The 22,933-nt window shown below is 37.4% G+C and overlaps 1 protein-coding gene across 1 annotated transcript in view; it reads right to left on the bottom strand.

Annotated features, from left to right (window-relative positions):
* Positions 1–22,933, bottom strand: part of LOC115449048 (allatostatin-A) — a 53,144-nt gene that overhangs the window by 5,783 nt on the left and 24,428 nt on the right. The window contains exon 2 of the mRNA XM_030176739.2: positions 1,703–1,927. Coding sequence (XP_030032599.2) covers positions 1,703–1,926 — 224 coding nt within the window. The 5' untranslated portion in view covers position 1,927. The remainder of the gene's footprint in view (positions 1–1,702; positions 1,928–22,933) is intronic.

The following is a 22,933-nucleotide window of genomic DNA, read 5'->3' as shown; positions in this document are numbered from 1 at the left end:
TACTATTATTAATCCAGCAGGCCCTAATCTATGTAGAACGTGTCCAACACTTTCTATCGGTGACCCGTCAACTCCCTAAATTAAAGCGATGTAATGTTATTCCCTAATATTTTTTTCAGAAGTAGATTTGCAAATGTATTGGTATTCACGTTTGGTGCTAGCTTCACCAGTTCATCTTATATTTAATTATATATAATTTTAAAATAATTTGACATATATTTGTAATATTTAGCGAGCGTTGAATCGATAGTCAGTTACTTTTTAAATTTCTAATGTAAAAAAGATCGTTGTAGCACGTATGCAGGGAAGTTGGTTTAACCTGTGGTCTGAACGAGAGAAATGGAATCTGAAAATATAGTGTGCCTAATAATAAAAATGTCGTTTGGCTGCCGGCGACCACTTCGACTATACATCGTCCAAAGTAATATAAGAAGTTTTAATTTGGCGAAATTAAAATTAATATTTAATCTTTCCATTTGAAATAAAGAGCGTGGAGTGAGTTTATTTTTTCGTTTTTCAGTCTAAATTGTAGGGCAAGTCAGAGAAGACGTATTAATAATTATAATATTAGTATAATGTAGTTAAAGACATTACGTAACCTTCAAATAGTATTTACTATTCATTAAATATAGCGTCGCCCCGAGCTGCTTACATTTGTAAAGTCTTCGCAGTTGTGTGTATATTATGGTATTAGCTGACGTTTAGTAAGTTAGTTTGGATTTTGGAAGCTAATATTCGTCTCTAGAGGTGGTGTTGTATTTAACTTGTTAGATCGGCGCCCGGAGTTCGAACCAGTAGAGAAATCGTTTGTTATTGATTGAAGTTATTAATTCGTAAACTGTTTGGGGCTTACATATTATTTATAGTGTGGTTATTACCTAATTAAACTTTAAGGTTTGGAAACGGACTAGTCTGCTGACAATGTAATCCTTGACACTGCCCGTGTAATGTATGATGTATTAATGGCATCTTTGCAAACATCTATGGAGATATATTGATAAGGTTAAGAAACAATAAAAATATACTGAACACAGTCTTTAGTACTGATCCCGGCTTAGGATACAAGCTTTATGTCAGAAACTATATATACCCAGCAGCTAGACTAGGAACAATTTGGCAATCACAAGATTAAGGTATAGATATTAAACCCGTAGGCTGTCGCTTCATAACCGGCTCATCGTCCACTGCACTATGCAGGTTATCATATCGGTACAGCAATAATAAATCACGGTGTGGTTATTTGCATAAGTAATGCGAGACAGCCGACGCGTAACTCAGCGCTGGGCGACCGCTGACCGCCCCGCAATGAAACACGGCCTCGTTTAGGTTAGAGTACATATCAATAGAGTTTCATCCTACTACGACAAAGTAGGTAACTAATTCTACGTTACGTTTCCTGAAGATCATAATTATATTGACCTATCCAAAATCGCGTCTAAGCCAAACTTTTGTGATTAGACTACCTCTGTAGAGTAATTCTGTTGTCCTGGGTTTGATACCCGGATTGGATCATGTGATATTGTTTTTTTTGGTTAGTATTAGCGCTAAGACTGGAATTTGTGCCCGAAATAGCGATAGGCTTTCCGCTTAACACATCTGGGATGGAATGTGAACGGTAAACAAAGGAATGTATTAGTTGAGCTTCTGCGTACCTCTTCGAGGATAAGTAACTTGAGTAAGTGTGTGTGTTTTTTGTAAGTACCGTTTTCCAAGTCCAAAGTTGTAGACGGGCAGCCGCTTGTACTCGGAGACGTAGCTGTAAGCACGCTTGCCGAGCCCGAAGTCGTAGTGCGGGGATCTCTTCTCAAGTGCAGCGGGCGGCGCGGGCGCGGCCACCGGACCCGACCGCTCCGGCTCGCCCAGCGCGCCGGACAGCACCGACAGCGCCGACGCCACCACCCATAACGGAACCAGTAGGGACAGCATCCTGCAACAATACCGTTTTATATTACTCATTGAGTGATGAGACGAGAAAGTGTCTCGTATGCTTCTGACATGATTATAAGTACATCTGCGTGGTAATGTTCTGCGCTCTTGACAACAACACATGACATGTTGAATATCATAACGCTCAGTAATCGTAACCAAAGTTTCAATATAAGCGTCTTATATTTGTGTGCATCAATAATAATCTTATTATAAACTTAGCTCACGCATATCCAACGAAGGGGTAGACAGTAGCGCTAGTACTTCCCCTCGCGACAGAGATTATAATATATTCTTGTGATAGAGAAGTGTATCGCATCAAAAATAAACTCCAATATAAATTCTTATCCCATAATAACTGACATAATTATATAATAAAATAAATTCTCATTCATAATCTTATATCGTATAAATACTAGTACATATATTACTATTATATAAATAATCTTAATAATACTGATAAAGATAATTTCGTTATATTGTAGTTTATCAACAAATGACGGAGTGATGACCCGCTGTTTGATTCCTTATCATTAAATTACGGAGTCATTTCGCTGCTATACAGCCCCCCTTACAGTGATCCATAAAACGCGACTCACGCGTCGATATCGTTTAATTTTAATATTTGCGATTTACCGAGAGACTAATGCATCATCATGTATTAGTGTTGAGAGGCTGCCGTGGCGGAGTGTCCATATAATTCGATTCCTCCTAGCTTCCCTTTATATAGAATTTATGTAGATCTAATAATTATAATTAGAACGATTTGTAGACCGCATTTATGCATATTAGTACCTTTTTTTTGTGTCAGATTCGTATCGGAAAATTTAATCTTTCACCACTGAAAGATTGACACATGATGATGTTTCTGTTAGCTGAGATTAATCCCAATAAAACGATATTGTCTTGTGTGAGTTTTTTTTTCCATATTCTAAGTACACAGAAGCGTTTGTTGAAGTGAAATGGCAATGATTCTGGGAAGGTGGGTTAATGTAATGCACATTATCGCGATATGTAAAGGATGTGTAATGTTGCCAAATATCTATGCTTTACGTATGTTAACGAATTTATAATTATAATTCATACCTAGTCTTTATTCTCTGACCTAAAATCTACATTTTGTTACTTTGTTATACTTCCAAGAGCTAAGAACCGGGTGGCCTGATACACAGGCCTTGTCTTCATCAGACACCATTCTCTTTAATATATTTTATAGAAGTACTTTAATATTATAGCATTTTATGTAATGATGAGATTAAGAAAGTATTTCTAATTATAATTAAACTTCAGTAGTCAATGAATTCAAACATAAATTTTATATTTTACTAACAGGCCGAAATGACTTCACTGGTTCTGTGACACTATCATTGGCATGCTGACATGACTCCTGAGTGTCACGCAGTCTTAGCCAATGACGTTTTACAAATAGACGCGTCATACACTAACAAAATGGCACATAAAAACGGCGCACTATTTGCTATATTCACGTTCCTGTACATATGAACATGCAGCATACATTCGTTAGAAAATGATATATATACATCGACAGTTACGTAACAATGTTAGTGCCGCACGCTCATTGGCCGTTAAGTCGGGCAATTACCTTACTTTCGTCTTGCCAGTATTGAGCTCGGACAACGTATCAATGTAATAAAAACATCTTATGTCTTTGCCCTTTTAATGTTACCCGGATGTAGTCTATAGTGGTGCGTAACGCGTGAGATGAGCGTGGTGACGTGACGTGACGAGACGCAGGCGGCGCGTGTTCGTCGCGGGCCGCCGCTGGCTAGGGTTCACTATTATTTGCAAAATATGAATATTAAGGATGGTAGGGTAAATTTTAATGAAAGAAAGAAAGGTATTGATATTGATAATTTTTAAATTACTTTGTTACACTTTGAATATTTTTGAATTTGAAAATTATTTGTATTATTGCACCAATGATTCAAGGCACTACAGGTAGTCCTTCTTTAATGTAAAAATTATGTTATTTTGTAGTCAGACGTCATAAACATTGTTTCAGGTTGTTCTCCTAATTTTAATGAAAAAATGCAGTTCAATTACTATCCAAGTTATTAAAATTACCAAGCATTAAAGAACAAATACATGGTTTGTAAATTGTAACTGTGTAGTGGCACCCTACTGACGCCACCCGTCCCCCGCGCCGCTCCGTCTCGCCGCGCGGCTCGCCTGATTGTTTGCCGACGGTATCGCGCACCGGAAGGAAGCCAATTTGTCTGTCCTCTGCCTCGGTCTCATAATTGCTCTTTCGTATGTTTTGGTAAAAGGTTCCGGACAATAACGCCTCGAGGAAGAAAATTATACTTTGTTTATTTTTGTTACCATTTAGTGAAGGGTTTCCTGTGAATGTCTGTATGTAGATACTTCTGTTTTGTCCCTTTCGGCTGCCAAGATAGGTTCAAGCACTGTTGTATTCTCATAAATAAGTTTCTATATAAAGAAATGACGAAAGTTTTAGTTAACGTTTGAGGATTGCTCAATAGGTGTAGAGGCAAATATTTAAGTTGTTAACCGCAAGGTGCTAGAGTTGTCCGTTATCCCATCATGGAATGCATTTAATATAAGCCTTGCGAAATGTAGACTGTAGTTGTGCCCTTATCTATTTTTACAAGCACGGCAAAGAGCTCTGCATCTGATGGTAAGTGGAGTGGGGTTCAATAGAATGTTGAATGACGACAGATGATTACCCCTCGACAGTCGACACAATTATGCCGGCCTGTTGGAATTGGATATACACAGGCTGATACCGGAATGTGTCACACTTACGTGGGCCACTGTGGCAGGTTTCAACACCTTGTGTATGGTGATCGCTATCCGGGCGAATATAAAATATACCCTACCACTGTCTTAGCCTTGAGTTGCATTATATTCTTATAGTGATTAACGCAGCACATTCTATACTGCAGTGCTTGTAATTACGAACAGCACGCGGTTCACCATTATACACTTGCAAAATCAAGTTCTACCAAGCAAAATACCTGTTTCAAATATTCGTTACATTTATGAAATACCGTGTACCATTTAAATATGCAATGTATCGTCAACTTAAACAAAACTAACTTAATAGATTATTACTGGAATCCTAAGAAAACAAGCCGGTGGGACCGCAGGCCTCGGAACTTTTTACATTTGCCTTTAATAACCGATCGATGCGACCTCTGCCGGGGTCCTGTAGCCCCATTTGTCGAATGGAGTCAAACGACCGCCGAAAACATTCCGACCGTTTCTGGAATACGTTTTGAATTTAGTAAACATTGCTGACGTCGCAGTATACGCGGACTGTATCGACACATCATCGATACCGAACTAAAATTTGATACTTCGATGACTGCCGGTTAAGAAATGCTATAGTCACGAGAAAAGGTTACCCGCAATTAAAAGAGTTGAGGAAGAAAGGAATAGGGGAAATTATCAGCAGATCAATGCGCCCTGTCTCTCGCACTACATGCATACTCTCTACAGTCTACGACGGCATATCAGCAAAATTCTCATGGTGGCTGGATCAATAGAGATGGCTCCAGGTTCCTTAGTCGAGAACTGCTGTTTTGGTAGCCGCAAGTAAGCAATTTTCTTATTGACTCTAGATACATCATTAGAGTTACTGCGAGATGGTTCTCTGTATGTTCGTTTGTAGGTATGAGGATACAGTGTGTAAGTATTATAATGTTACATATTGTAAGGTTTCGGACTGAAAATAATCATAACATAAAAAAATCCGATACAGAGGCTGACAGAGCGTTGTTTGTATTTCGGAGTTGCGTGACGTCATTATGATTTATGTCAACTAAATGAACTGCTACTATTAGGATGACAACCAAAATATTACTTTGTTAACATCATTATTCATTGTTACAGATCTCGTGAGTATGATGTCCTGAACTGTTTATAGTAACTAATAGAAATAATAAACTCAATTATACAGTTATTGTTTTGGCACTTCGCTATAAAATAGAAGATTGAAAGACGAACATACACTATGCGGTATACGATACATTATTCATTGAACACCTTTAACCTTTTCTAAACAAAAAAAAATATTTCGAATCGGAAACCATAATTATACTTACTTGCCGAGAATCGACTCCAAAACTTCACGGTTGACACTCCCAATTTATTCCACTTCAATTTAGACGATATATATTGTCTAGTACTCTAACTAGGCAACTAGGCGTTTAAGGAAACCATTAGCTTGTATAGTATTTTAAAACGTTTGAACATGATATGAATATGAAAACGAGAGCCTTTGTGTTGCGTGGTGATACATCCCTACTTATAATTAGCGCGTCAAATTACTCACTTTTTTGCTGTAATCTGTTAAATTTTCCAAGCGGACGTTACAACGAGTACTGAGTGGGTTTAGCAAAAACATTAAACGTACCCTTTCTTTATACTGTAAAGATTGTGACGATATTTCGACGTTCATTAGATGTTAAGAAAATGATCAAATCACTTAGATTTTCTCACAAATACGAGATACTAAAACTCCATGATTAGTCATTATGACCCAACCATCCCTACTCATTATCCATTGTTTTATTATTAATGCCCACCTACAGCTTTACAGTATTCAATTATTTGTAGCAACCCTTTTATCAGACAAATGTCAAATAACATCAATGTTTTTTTTTCAAACGCTATCTGTTTAGTACTTCTTGATGCGCAATATTTTCCTTTTTTTAGCGGCTAGCGTGCTGTAACAACATTGAAAGGAGGAAGACACGAAAATAAGCTTCATTGAAAGTGTGAAAAGCTTTTACCCGCAGCTTCGTATGTAGGTCCCTTTCAAACCTATGTTTTTCTATACACGTACGTATGTATAAGTGCCTTTATAGTTCATAATCTATTTTTCGTCTTCTTCCGTTTGACCTAATTTGACTCTAGTGTGGGGTCGCCGTTACAATCTCTTTCACTTTTGTAGAGAAACTATTTGGCTTATTTCTTACTAGGAGTCGCTTGACAGACCGCAATTCCTTTTGGATAATCCAGCCTCGGACAAATTTCCAATCACTGCTTCTAGTTCAGGCAGTCATTGCGCTGGAGAATAAATATTAGTCAATTACAATCAACACATCACCACATCACCACACTCACTGGCCATATAAAAAGAATATTTTCTTATTAAATGCTGCTACAGAAAAGCCCGCTTCCTCGTTTAATGCCAGTAAGTCTCCAACAATATTGCAAATATTTGCGTGAAACTATTCGCCTCTGTTAGTTTAGTTGATCCGTTCGGACCACAACGGCGCGCAGCCAGCGAGAGAGCCACTGGTCACGGAGCGGGATTACAGCCGCTCGTCCAGCCCGGGCCCGAAGATAAACACTAAGCCCTATTCATTACACGATAACAACTAAAATTGTTTGTAAATTGTAGGAATTGGATGTTTATACGGGTCAATGGCGTTGCTATTCGGACTAGCAACAGTAGTTCAAATACCTTAATTTTTGTTTTTTTTTCCTACATGACTTACCCCGGAACCGCAAATATAAGTCGATATTCCTTAGCTAAATGTTGCAAATATTTTTGACGAATACATCAGGTGTAGTGTTGGCATAACTTCTGTCGGTGTCGTGTCGTTGTCGTGTCGGCATCGTGTCGGGCCCACGCGCCGTCCTCGGTAGCGACAAATGGCTAAAGTTTCCGTAGCTCGTTAGCTCGCCCGGTGTGAACTCGCGCCGCAAATCAAACTATGTTGCATTGTGTGTGCATCTGTCTCTGTAACTGCACTGATCGCAGTTTGCGTAATGAGTAAACTACTTGCTTTGTGATTGTTAAACTTTGTTCTATTGTGTTATGTGTTCTGGTTTATGTAATTAAAAATCTATCACCTTGTGTCATGATAAGATATACTTTATGAATGTACAATTATTTTGATTGTGCAATTGATTTTTATCCCAAATAAATATATTTTTAAAAAAAGGATCCTTTTTTTTTAAATCTGCTGAAATAATATTTCATTGTATTCTACAATGTGTCATGTACGTAATTGAATACTGGTAAAATGCACTCTTAAAATATTAAATAAGTGGACATTTCTAATAATAACATATGTGAAAAATCAACGAACTTCACACAAAGCGCACAACATGTCGCGAAAATATAAACCGCAAGAAAGTCTTTGAAAAGTGTTATTTTTAGTTTCAGACTAGCGACTAGTGTTGCAGCCCGGCGACGCCCGCACGGCGGTACAAAAATGCGGGCCATTTCAATATACATGCCGCGGATGCCGCTGTTTGTTTACGACGAATGCGATTGAATTTTAAATGAGCCTCCGTTCCGTTTACATTATCAAGAAACTGTCGGAACTTCAAGCTAAATTTAACCATATGTGGGATCAATAAGATTTAAATTGTAGTATATGGTGGTTGAAAGGCGCGTGGGACCGCCACAGCGCCACGTCACAACCGGCGTGTGACGTCACCGCACTGCACCGCGGTCTGCGCTTCAAACAATTTGTAGTCGCCTTTTTTATTCGCTGCGTGGTTCGGTGAATGTGCCAATATTTGGAAACCGGCGGAAAACAGTTTGTAGAAAAGCGTTTCAAAACTTTACGTTTCAACGTGAAATTTGCAGAGTAGTTGGTATTTAAACTGTGATCATCGACAATTATTCGTATGTCGAGCCAACCCTTTTTTTGTTTATCGTTGTCTCGTAAAGCGATTCACGGTGTTGCTGTTATTCCCGCTTGCGTCCCGTAATTTAAGAACTATTTGCCCGTCATAAAAAAAAATCTAATACTACTTTAATGATTTTACAGACTTCATACATTTTTAGAAGACACTGCGTAGATGCGAGTTTGTTACTTAATAGCGGCACGATCTGCGGGTCATCGCAACTGGTGGTAGGTCTCTTATATGTGTGAGTCCGCCTGGGTAGGTACTACGGCAATGTTCTGCCGCCAAGCAGCAGTGTGTACTCACTGTTGTGTTCTGGTTTCAAGGACATTGTAGCCAGTGTAACTACTGGACGTAATAAGACTTAACACCTCATGTCTCAGGATGGCGAGCGCAGTCGAATACCAAACAAAACTTTGTAATGTGGAAAAAAAAGTGTTGGATGGTATTTCTGCTGTTTATGGGTGGTCGTATCGCTTGGCATCAGGCAACCTTGTCACGTCATTAAAAGCAATAAAAAAATATATCATATAACATAATAATATTATTTTTTTTTTCACAAAAGTAATTCCATATAAAAATTGATATAAAAGTTGAATATTTGAAATTGAAACGAGTAGTAACAGCATATCCCTAGCGTCTCCTCCCCGCCGCTCCGCCGGTGCGCCGGTGATTAAAGCCGACTGAAACAACTCCGGACCGATACTCTTTCACCGGTGAGTTTATTTAACAGACCAACTATTTATCTTGCAAATTAATATATTTTTTACTAGCCGGGCTTGCGATTTGTTTTTAATCTTTACCATCATAATTCTTGATTAAGGATTGAGTTTTTTCTTACCTAAAGTACCGTTTGCATGAAAGAAATTACCGGCATTCGGTTTATTGCGAACTTTTCTGGTTTAAAATTAATCTGCTATTAATTCGTTAATACATGTTGCGGTTTCTCCTTTTACTGCTAATAAATAAATAAACATGTAAAACATGGATATTTCACAATGTTTGGCATTTTTAATATTACAGTAGAATTCATTATGATACTAGAATATAAAGAGTTATGATCCATTCAACACGTTAATGAAACGAAGTGGCGCGATGGCGGCGCGGTTATAAACACACGGCGCGGCGAAAAATTGTTATTTAGAGAGGCGACTGAGCGTTAACTCGTAACGAAGACTATTTGCAGTAAACCAGCCATCAACGAGGGAGGTGGTAAACTGACCGCCGGGAAGGCGCTGAGATGTCATAACTGTGGGGAATTAATTGTTAATATACTATTATATAAAGCTGCAGAGTTTGTTTGTTTGAACGCGCTAATCTCAGGAACTACTAGTTCGAATTGAAAAATTCTTTGTGTTGGATAGTCCATTTATCAAGGAAGACTATAGGCTATATAACCTCTCGTTATGATAAACAGGAGCGGAGCATCAATGTAAAATATTGTAAAAATTATGAAAAAATATGTTTCTTGAGCTTCCGTTGCGTGCGCTGCAGACATAGTAAGTACATGACGGAATTGTTCCTCTTAAACAGTTGTAATAAATATATTTTAAAACAAAGTACCCCATCGCATCTGTCTGTTTGTCTATGTGCGATGAAATTCAATAACTTTCCAACGACTTTCGATAAGGTATGGAAATAGTTTGAGATCCTGGGAAGGATATAGGCTACTTTCTATCCCCGAAAACTCTTTCTGGCGATTGAAACTGCTAGCAATATTATATACGGGAGTGAGAAGTCCATCACTTTACGAGTGAAGGTGTACGTCGCTGTAGAGTATAGGACCCACGATACAATACATTTTAAATATGACACAAGTCGCTCCGAAATCATAAAAATACAAGCCTTGTCGTTGGAATTAAAACTTCCACTAGGCTTTCAATACTTTATTCATTTATTATGTACTTATCTTAAAATGACGCTTTTATAAAATGTCTGCATCTCCTCACATAAGTGTTGAGATAAAATTGTAATATTACGAAACTTGTATTTGTGCCTCAGATGTAGGGCAATGCCATAGTTGAATGAAAATCATTTTCCTAAGCATTCAACAAGTTATTTTACAAAAGCTAGTTTAAAATTTCTATTTAAAACCAGGAAATAATGTGACAAGCGTGCGGGTAACTAGAGGAAGTGAGGCGCAGCGGGCGAGCGCGGGGCGAGGGGAGACGGGGGACTGTGTTCAGACAGTAAAACGATTTGTAAGTGCATTCTGCTTTGTCGCGGGTGACGTGGAGTAGTGCGGGACAAAGGGTTAATTTTAACTTTTAATCTACGATATTGTATTTTTAATGTTATGTACATAAGGTTACGCTTTCGGTCCCGGGATATGAGACAAGTATTCCGCCCACGTTGGTAGATATTTATTTTGCTTTGTGATATTTTACGCTCAAATTCCAAGTTTGTGGAACTTCACGTGTATTTTTTATAATAATTGAATAACACAAATTGTTTTGAAAGCTTACGCGAGTAAGATGTTTTTGGATAGAAAAAAGGCTACGTGCAGGCGACATAGTGATAGTAAGTCATTGTTTTTACTGTATTTAATTTTTTGCCCTGCCTATACTGTTATACGTCACAAATAAGACTCTATTTACACTTCAGTTTGCTCCTTCGAGGACACGTACTTTAATACCGAAGATTATTGATTAATATGATTAAATCTCTGCAATTTGCTCGGGGTAACAGTAAGGATTTTAAAATAAACGGTTTGGTTATATTTATTAGAAACTCCAAAAAATTACTTGCTAACATTTAAAGCTTCCCTTACCAATACGCCTTGATACAGTTCGGAGCGTGTCGGTCAGATGCGGGCGCCTCGCGCTGCGCCTGCCCAATCTCACATCTGCGGCGCTCCGAGCGGCGCTTATCTAATACACCCCTCCCGCGCCGGCACCACCCCGCCCCCGCCCCCCATAATAAGTCATCAGGATTATTGTTTCATATAAGACAATTTGTCGAGATTCTAATTGAAAGATAGGATTAATGATACTATTTATAGTAGCTATTTTCTAAAGGTCTCAAGTTATCTCAGACGCCAGCAATGTCTCATGTGTTTGGTGTCTAAAAACAATAACAACGCAGATTTTTCCTATCTTAAGCCTAAAGAAAAATAATGCGAGTCGCTCTAAGTATTGTAGTTTTAGTCCTTAATTAATGTTAACTGAATATAATTCTTACTATTAAAGTTTATAAATTTCATCACAAGTCAAACGGTCGATTATTTAGGCCTAAAGTCGCATATACTCACACAATCCTGACCCTGACCTAAAATATTGTATGCTGTCGTACCCTGGGTATCGTCAGTTAAAAGTGGTCCAAACAAATATGTGCGTAACGCACAACCATGAATCTGACTCTACGGCCGTATGTTTTTAACGGTTGCGTCTACGTTCAAAATCATTTGCAATAATTCGAAATCCCGTCTATATTTATACAGTTTTTAAACCTTTACGTTTCACTGAAGAAACTGGTATATAATAACCATCTTTTAAAATGATATTTAAATCCCGATGTGCCGTCACGTTTACATACTTTAGCGGTTTAACATATTTACTGATATGTTTTTTGCACAGAACGTGGTGAGCACGCATAGTCTCCGAGTTATGACTCGTGGGATCTCATCGTTGCGAGAACTACCTTAGCGTATGTATGGTTTATATTAGAACAAATATTCTTGCGCGTAGCTGAATAAAACAGAAGTATCTTCATTTGACTCGGACTTTGAATTACGACGTGGTACCATGCTCCTTATATTATTATGTCAATTCTCTTAATATAAGCCAACAATTAAAATACCTACAATGTCTTTCAAACCGGAGCATAGATCCTTGCGTGCCGCTTGTGCCTGATCTGATGAGTTAATATACTGCTTAGTTTAAAATACCTGTTTTTGGACGGACGGACCTATGTTTCCGGTATTCTGATATTGAAAAATGTAAGCATAATTTATAAAAAGTTCTTGTGGTAATGTGAACGCGCCCTAATACTCGATTCATTCGCTGATCGCGATACGCCACGCGCGCCCACAATCACAGTGTGCACTGTATTACACAGTACCCATCGTGTGCTGAGGGACACATACAGAGAGAATGCGAGCAATCATTACCAACAGCAGCTCAGTGACTTTGGGGATGTTTTTATTAAAATAGGCTATGTTGCCAAAGTATGTTTTTCTGTATTTAGTGTAAAGACGTATGGTTGTGTTGTATTTATTATTCATCTAAAGCACCTACCATTTCAGTAATACGAGTAGTAGTAGATAGATTTTTTTAATACGGGTATGAGTCAATCTTCTGTATGCAGACATCTTAAAAATTAAACATTTTTATAATGTGTTAAATTTTATTATGTTCAGTAATTACTTACTCAACCAAAACTTTTAAATAAAAGACACAACATTGCTTACATTCTTTGGCGGCAAATATAAACAATTGGGCGGTAAATAAACCAACAATAAAGTAATAATATTGATAAATATTTTTAAAAAAATTGACAGGACGTAAGTGCTTTACCCGATCAGATATTTATAGATTACTTTCTATTAATATGCAAATGGCACGTCTCCCACGTGCGGACGCTGAGTGACGGCTACAGACGTCTCACATAACAACCTAACAACGGCTAGGGGCGGTCGCGTAGTTCCACCGAACTAGACCGGCTGTAGATCATGTTTCGTTGAAGTGCCGATAAATCGCAACAAGTCTACGTTGCGAAAAGTTGAGGTGCCCTGTACACCGTAATTGCTTTGCTGCTTTTGGTTAAAATATTCTGTTGTTTTGTGACGTAAATTAAAGTTTTTTTTTTAATCCTCGCTAGTTGGTTGGACCGAGTTTATAACAGCAAACATATTACAAACTGTTAAGTATTTTCCAGTAATATGATTTTACATATAATCAAAACCTGTTATTTTAATGAAAACATTTAAGTTAAGCCACTTCTCTAGAAATCCTTCACTTAATGATTAGTTGCTAAAGTCAGGAAAATGTAAGCAAACTTGAGTTAAACAACTAAATAATGAAGAGCACCTGCAGAGGATAATCTGTCAATTACCTAACAAGTTCGAGTAACAACTTAGCTTCAACAAATCAAACTATTTTACATAAAGTTGGAGAATGATCTTCGATTTAAAATGTTGGAATTAATATCTTGAAACTGCGTTATTGTACAAAGTACCAAGAATTAATGAATTTGTTTTATAAACTTGATTTGGACCTCCATCATATGTCGTTAATATTTAGATGTAGTCCCGCGGGACCTAGGGACGTCACACTTCATGTTGGCGACACTAGCGCCACTTTAAACTCCTTTATTAATCAGCGCAGGAAAGTGTTAATTTCCCCAGACACGTGTCGCGTTAAAAACAAGTGGCCAAACTACTCTCGGCGTTAACTATCGTTGTCGACGTTCCCTCACGTCCCCGGGCGCGGTTTGTCGCGGCCCGAGACACCGCGCTGACGTCGCACGACGTTAAACCGCGAGTTTAATGGAATTTAAAACTTTTACTGAGTTTGTGAATTACTTTCTTTTTATGACTGTTTAATAACATTTGTGTTTTATGCTGAATGTGAGCAGTTCGTTCGCCTGAGGTAAGCGACCTGTTGGTTAACAATAGCAACAACAAAGATAAATTGACCGAAAAAGTAGGTATGTGACCATAGACTAAACAGCACTCGCCGTGGGTTCAAGATCTTAATTTTCAAAATGCCAAGTAATTACACTGACAATGACCTTTAAACAAAAACATGACAGAGCTTGCCTTGTTTGGCAGAAGTAGCTACAGCAGGGCCAGTCCTGACTGACTCTATAACACTTAATATTAATAAAATTTACGATTACGCAAACCCGCGTGATGTACATAGTTTTGTCAATATTTAGTAAATAGCGCGTAGTCGCAGTAACTAGATATCATAATGGCTTTAGAGAAAACACTCCCAGAGCGACAATGATCCTTCAATTTTTAACTTTAACTAAAATTAATGGAGATTAAATTTGGCAAAATTAGGGAACTATTTTGACTACGTAAAATATGTGAAACAAGAATAATATGTTTAAAGGTAATTAGGAATATAGGAATTAGGATAGCGAAAATGAGTATTAATTCAAATTTCAATTCTGCCTACCCCTTCGAAAATAAAGCTGTGATGTGTGTGTGTGCATAAAATATTATAACTTTTAAAATACAATTAAAATATTTGCCTTAATATTATCTTCGTACTTTCCTTTTCATTTACGTCATGTAATAAATGACACTATAGCAACCAACATCTCCGCTTACGTTAGTATTATCGCCAGCCCCGAGGTGGGCGGCATTATCGCGATCTTCTTACTTAGGGGTTTTAAATTTTTTGAGTATAGTCCGCCGCCATTTGCATATTTTATATTTTAAATGATTTTTCCCGTTGTCTGAAACGCAATATGATATAAAATTGAGTTTACTCTTGTATAACTCTAAATCAACTGTATTTTGTAATATACCTTGTACTCAACTGCATGGTATTTTTATCCGTACCAGCTCGTAAGGGAGAATCGCGATACGAGAAATATAAATATATCCAGTCTACGCAATCTATCCTCTTGTTAAGTCTAACAGCCTACTTACATAATTTTTTATGGCTTATACTGGTAACCAGATGCAGGATTTATTTATTTGCATTTTGTACACGTGGTATACAGGCCGATTTAATGCCAATGGCATTCTCTGTCAGTTAACCTTAGAGTTGTAAAGAGAGGACGGATCTTACCGGTATCAGCCCTGTACGTACTAACAGCGTAGCGGATGAAGCAATATATGTAACCGTCCCTTATGAATGCGATTAGTCGCGCACCCTCTCCACACGAGCCATTAACTCGCCTTTCCACTAAACGCACTGCTTTATGAAGCTTGAAACATATTTTCTCCGAAAACTTCTTTTTCTTGATATGCGCCTATGTGCTCAGTTCCAGTTCGCGGGACAAAGAAGATACGTTACCCACTGCACCTAATGATAAGTGGAGTGGGTTCAATGGAATATCGACTGCCGCGAGATGATAGCACCTCTGCAGCCGACACAATTATGTCGGCCTGTTGGAACTGGATTTACACAGGCTGATCACTTACGTGGGCTTTATGTAACTTTGATGATAAATACTAACAGTAATTTAAAAGATTAAAATTTAAATTATTAACGACATCGATCGTAGTGATGGTAGTAGTATTGAGTTGAGATTTAGATGCATTACCACGCGTTCTCATTTATGAAAAAAATATTTTTATGTTATTATATTGGTATTTTTTCAAAGTATATTATTAACACAGAATTTAAAATGTTCGGTTCCAAAACGACTATAAAATAATGGTGTACAGAGTAATACTGAATGTTAAAAAATTGTTCGAATAATATTTAACATAAATTATTTATTGATTAATACACATTAATATTGATCTTCTTAGTATTTAGATTTGACTCGAAGAAATAACAAACTTGTTCATTTACAAAAGCAACGTACGTATTTTAAAAGAGTTAAAAGGAAAATTTTAAAGGAAATAGATTACCGAAATTTCGATTTAAGAATCCCGTGCAATAAACAATTCTAAACTGTTTTAAAACTCTGTTCAGATCAGTCGAATTCACTTTCCCTTCCTAAAAGATAAAGAACATACTTTAAGAACAATTCCTACCTGTTGCTTCAAGCTCTGCAGTAAGTCACAAAAGGCTACATGAAACATTCACTTGGTTATTTATTGAATCGAAGCAAAAACTTACAATCCTAGTACCCACACCACATATACTTATAGTCTACATCTGCAAACTCATTAGGCGATAAACTAGACGATTAAAATTTATAAATGTTTGGTTGTCAAATAAATCAAAAGTATTACTCGAAGCCATTAGCTGTGGAAGTAATCTAGTGTAGTACAAATATCATTGATACTATATATTGTCTAAGTTAATGTGCCATTACGCGATTGGTTTCCGACGAGAGTACAAAAGTAACAAATAACAACAGTAAATTACGTGCATCGACAGCAGACGGTTTATGACCACTTCCAATCGTAATGTATCAACGTTTAACTTCGCGTATTTCCTAGCTATTCTCTAATTATTCTGTGCAGGTTTATCGCCCTCGCTTATAGGTAAGACGCAAAATTAATATTAAAAATCAATTTTATAATTATTTTGGCACTTACGCACGCGTGTTTCCGTCTGAGTATAATATATACAAATATTTATTTCTGCCTTAAAAAAATATGTAAGATTTTACTACTCATTATGGTGAGACATAAGAATGTTCATGCGGGATTACAATTATATGAATTTGTAACGTTTGTGGCAAATGTTTTTATGGCGATGACTTCTCTGTACTATGCTTTGTTCTTTTTTGTTGGAACTTAATCTTAAATTATGTCCTTTCATATAAATATCTATAGCAGTGTAGAAGTGTAAGTGTGCGCCAATGATTTTTAAATAGTTTTAATTGATACCATAAAGCGAGCGAGTTAATATCTCCTGATTAAAAACCCATTTGTTTATGAGAAAGGCGGGATTAATCGGCCCCGCTGCCGCTCGTAACTTGCGCGTTTTATTAACTTGTTCTCGACGTGGGACAGTTAAAGGGGTTTACAAGGAAACAAGACGTTTTACTGCCCCGGTATCATATTTTATAGCAGGTTTGAAAATCAGTAAGTATCTTGATGGTTGCAGTAATAGGTTCTGAGTTTGACTTCTATTTGCCTGATGTAAGTGAAGATCTTCCGTCCTAAATACAAAAATGATAAAACCTAAATGAATTCTTTAAATGGACTCGCTCTCTGCAAGAAAAATGCGTTTGGTAAGAATGGTTCAGTTGCGTCTGGGTTCACTGATAAAGATGCGACTGCCACGCTGACGTAATTTCATTATGAATGCTGTATGACAACCACTTGAGGTCTCGGGTTCTAATCCCAGGTCGGGCTAAGAAGTATGAGGTTTTTCTACTCAGTAGCACCTCGGGGTGTGAAATTCGGGTCCTGTATGACAATAGGCTCACGTCCTTTCTGATCAAGAGACGATGCGATCATGGCGAAAAGTGGGTGCTCCGTTTGCACCTCTTCGGGGATGAAGGCGTGATATTATTTTTTGTTATTAAAGGTGAGAGATAATTAGTTAATTTAAATTGAATCCCACGCGCCATATAAGTTGCTCGGCTTGCCTTGTAACCTCAATCCGCGCGTCACGTACAAACAAAGCTTTGTCCGCGAGCACACGGCTCATTGCGACCTGTAGAGCGTACAACACGAAGCTCTCAGTTCCGCAGCGAGAGACCACTTGTTTCTGGACCTCTGTGAGCCACGTAAGATAGGTTATTTATAGAATCTGGAAATTGTGTACTGTATGGTGTATACTTAAAAAAAATACGAGTTTTCACAGTAGTTTATGTGTATATATAAAAATCATAATTATCATAAATAATACATATAATACATTCTCTATGGACACCAAAACAGCTGAAGTTATATTAATAAACTAGCTTCCGCTCGCAGCTTCGCACGCGTGGATTTCGGACTTCAAAAATGGAGGAGGTGCTCAATTTGTCGGGATGTTTTTTTAATGTATGGTGGTATGCAGGTGGTCCGATTGTCCGGTCAGGGTCTGATGATGGGATCCTGGTGAAATCGAAGGAAGCTTATAGCATGATTCAGTATTCACGCGTGATGGCTTATTATTAGCGTATTTCATGTATAACTTTGGTGTTTCTATACCGATTTCTATGATTCATATTTAATACTGTTAACTTTTTAATTAGGGGTGACTGAGAGTGTTATAAACGTAAGAGTAGACAAATATCCTGAGAAAGCTTCGAACTGCTAAGCTATCGGGAGTTACCCGTGTTATTGTGAGTCAACCATAAAAGATAGACATATGCTGTCGTGGGATATTTTTACATAATTTTAAGGAGAACATTTCCGTTATACATGATTTCTGTGTAGCTTTAACCATTAAGGGTGCACACGCGACGGAAGCTTAAAAAATGGAGTAACTTCTCCCGTTTTCCCAACATTTCCCTTCACTGCTCTGCTCCTATTAATTGTAGCGTGATGAAAAGTATACTATAACCAGCACAGGAGTATGACAAATAATTGTACCAAGTTTCGTTAAAATCCGTCGAGTAGTTTTTGTTTCTATAACGGTTATACAGACAGACAGACAGACAGACAAAAATTTTACTAATTGCATTTTTGGCATCAGTATCGATCCCTAATCACCCCCTGATAGTTATTTTGGAAATATATTTCATGTACAGAATTGACCTCTCTACAGATTTATTATAAGTATAGATTTTAAGGTAATCTGCCGATGAGCCCAGCGGATGATCCTGTGATGTTTGGGGGCTATCGCAACACCAGAAGGCATCTAACTATAGATATATTATACTAGTGCTACTCGTAAGAAGTCGGAGCGGGTGGCTAATGATAGTTTTATAATTTAATGAGCAGACGAATAAATTGTTTACTTGACTGTATGTGTCATCGCGACTAGTGATCAGACAATTAAATTTTTTAATAAAAAAAAATTGATTGACAGTGTTACTTTCTCGATAAACTCTCTCTGACTAATGTTGCAGAAAAGTACAGCATACAAATTAACGACTATTTAAACTACGAAAGTTTTGTAATTCCTAAAAATAAACCCACTTCTAACTCTAAACCTAAAACAATATTTAAAGAATCGACCGTATTTTTAAGGTAAAAATCATTCTTTTGTTAGAAGCGCTGAAATCGTTTAGTTTACAAGATTGTTGAAACAATATTCAGTTCTTTTGAATTACAAACATTCTTTGCGTTGGGATTTAGTTTTTTTGTTGTCCTAAAACAATAATGTTTTATTCAAAAGTAAAAGCGGATTACATAGGTCGTGTGTTTTGTTCTTATGTAGCAAAGGTTACTCAAACTGCACATGAGAACAAAAGAATAATAATATATTTTATGTTAAGAAAATATAGACTCACCATTACATACAATCAGAGTACGCATTCCGGACCTTCATAGGAGGTGGAAGTGCGCAAGAATTTAATTTATTCGTTGACGAAAAAACATTTTAATATCGATCCATGAATTATCTAATCTCATTAAGGTATATATCAAAACCTCAATTTCAATTATAGCTATAGTAAAATTCACATTAAAACATAACAATACACCTACGATTTACTTCGTGTCTATTTCGCGGTACTAAATAACAAATCCGTTGTTTCATTTCGCGTATTTGCGGAAAGCAATTTAGCAGCCGCGAGTGTAAAGGCTTAGCGGAGTAATTGGCGTGGATCACCGCAACACACGGAACAGGAGACGTTTACACTTGGAGTTTAAGGGAGACTCTCACCGAGTGCGGCGAAAAATATTATTAAAAGCATGGTCTTTATCATATAAAAATAATAAGAAAAATTATATAATAAGGGTGGTATAACGTGGTACAATTAAACTATGGCTGTAAAAGTGGGTGTGTATTAAATAACAAGCTTTTTATATTCGTTCAATTAGGAATTTACGTAGAACCTAGCAATAATGGTCCTCTATGACTGTGTAAAATAACCAATAAAGTTAATTCAGAAGGCTTTTCTACAAGATAATGGTATTCGAAAGTGTCGGTTTGTTGATATTGCCAATAAAACTTGCCAATCGATTATTTGCAAACATAATTTTAATACTTTTAGTATAACTGATATAGATCTAAATCATTACGTTCTACTAATATTACAGATTAGTTCCAAAGGTCACAATGAAAAATTACGATGTTTACTAGCGGACGTCCAAATGACGCGTGTGTACCCCCTCGTCTCACCACCTCTCCCTGCACCCGCAGCAAACGTTTACGTATCAATAACACTCGAACAAATTGTAGTACACACTGCGTTAGCTTTTAGTTTTTATTCAATATTTATTGATATTAGTTTGACGCTCGTTTCGCTGGCACGGGAATCTGACTAAATTGGACTAAATGGTAAGTAATTTTGTACCCACATGACAGAATTTACACAAAGATTCTTTTGTTATAGTGGTTCTGGCTTGCTCTCAGGTTATTCGGTGTACAAGTGCAGACCCGCATAACTTTATCGAGGGACGTCTTTTGTTTTTTTGCCTCTGATTACATTGTATTTAAAATTACGATTTATAATGTGCACTTTGCCGTCTGGCAATAAGAAATGTTATACAAAAAGGTTTTTGTACAAAGGGAATAGTCAGAAATTGTACATAAGGAGATTTATAACAAACTAGCGACTCGCCCGTACTCGCGCGGGAAGCAGAGCGTATATGCCTCTACATTTTATTCTATCGTATCAAAAATTTGTGAATAATACATGTAAAATCTTCCACCTGAATCACTCTGATCATGAGTGGAAACTGTATCAAAATCCGTTGTTTTTGAGTTTATCGCGTTCAAATATATAGACGAGGCGGATGAACTTTATTTTATAACTAGCTTTTGCCCGCGGCTCCGCCCGCGTTATAAAGTTTTTCAGGCTAAAGTTTTCCGTTATAAAAGTAGTAGTTTCTCGGGAGCCTATGTTCTTCCCAGGGTCTCAAACTGTCTCCATATCAAATTTCATCTTAATACGTTGGGTAGTTTTTGAGTTTAACACGTTCAGGCAGACAGATGCAGCGGGGGACTTTGTTTAATAATATTTTTTAGAACTTTTTAAGTGGAACAATTCCGTCATACATCTTTGTTGCATAACTTTAACCGTTTACGCAGCGCAGGCAACGGAAGCTCCCAAAACTAATAATTTTCCCCGTTTTTGCAACATGTTTCATTACTGCTCCGCTCCTATTGGTCATAACGTGATGATATAAAGCCTATAGCACTCCAGGAACAAAGGGCTATCCAACACAAAAAGATTTTTTCAGTTCAAACCGGTAGTTCCTGAGATTAGCCATTACTGCTCCGCTCCTATTAGTCATAGCGTGATGATATATAGCCTACAGCGGTCCACAAATAAAGGGCTATCCAACACAAAACGATTTTTTCAGTTGAAACCGTAAGTTCCTGAGATTAGCCATTACTGCTCTGCTCCTATTGGTCATAGCGTGATGATATGTAACTTTGAGCACTCCACAAACAAAGGACTATTCAACACAAATATATTTTTTCAGTTAGAATCGGTAGTTCCTGAGATTAGCCATTACTGCTCCGCTCCTATTAGGTATAGCGTGATGATATATTGCCTATAGCACTTCCCAAACAAAGGGCTATTCAACGCAAAAAGAATATTTCAGTTTGGACCGGTAGTTCCTGAGATTAGCCATTACTGCTCCGCTCCTATTGGTCATAGCGTGATGATATATAGCCTATAGCGGTCCACAAACAAAGGACTATTCAAAACAAAGAATTTTTCAGTTAGAATCGGTAGTTCCTGAGATTAGCCATTACTGCTCCGCTCCTATTGGGTATAGCGTGATGATATATTGCCTATAGCACTTCCCAAACAAAGGGCTATTCAACGCAAAAAGAATATTTCAGTTTGGACCGGTAGTTCCTGAAATTAGCCATTACTGCTCCGCTCCTATTGGGTATAGCGTGATGATATATAGCCTATAGCACTCCACGAACAAAGGGCTATCCAACGCAAAAAGAATTTTTCAGTTTGGACCGGTAGTTCCTGAGATTAGCCATTACTGCTCCGCTCCTATTGGGTATAGCGTGATGATATATAGCCTATAGCATTCCCCAAACCAAGTACTATCCAACGCAAAAAGATTTTTTCAGTTTGGACCGGTAGTTCCTGAGATTACCCATTACTGCTCCGCTCCTATTGGGTATAGCGTGATGATATATAGCCTATAGCACTCCACGAACAAAGGGCTATCCAATGCAAAAAGAATTTTTCGGATTGGACCGGTAGTTCCTGAGATTAGCGCGTTCAAACAAACAAACAAACTCTTCAGCTTTATATAATAGTATAGATATGAAAGGATACATGCATTCTGTGAACTCCACATTCTCCTAATAGTGAATACATGCCAGTCTGTGTACGCATAACAAAACTGACAGTTAATCGATGCGAGATTTTATCATGTTTTTGGTAGATTCGCCGACACAATTCCATTTATTTCAGTTATTGTTTATGAAAATAAACCGTCCGACTGCTATCAGCGTGTGCTCAGTAATGCAAATAGAGTGCTTTGCACATTTTATACCTATACTCTGTAATATTTTTTACCTCAAAACGTATGCAATAAAAGGACTTTAGGTATCACGAGGTACGTCCCTTGAAGGTAAGTGACGGTGTGTTAAGGCGACAGGGTCTCCCCGGTATGTTTAGTAAATTGTAGAAACTTTACACGCATGTGCCTTCAAGAGTAAAGGCGTAAGCTTGTATATGCTTTATCTGGTTAGATAAAACACCCCCCTTACGC

Source organism: Manduca sexta, chromosome 7 (genome assembly GCF_014839805.1).
Source record: "Manduca sexta isolate Smith_Timp_Sample1 chromosome 7, JHU_Msex_v1.0, whole genome shotgun sequence".
In the NCBI taxonomy this organism is placed as follows: domain Eukaryota; kingdom Metazoa; phylum Arthropoda; class Insecta; order Lepidoptera; family Sphingidae; genus Manduca; species Manduca sexta.
The sequence above is the reverse complement of the archived record's forward strand: the minus strand, read 5'-3'. Positions and strand labels throughout refer to the sequence as shown.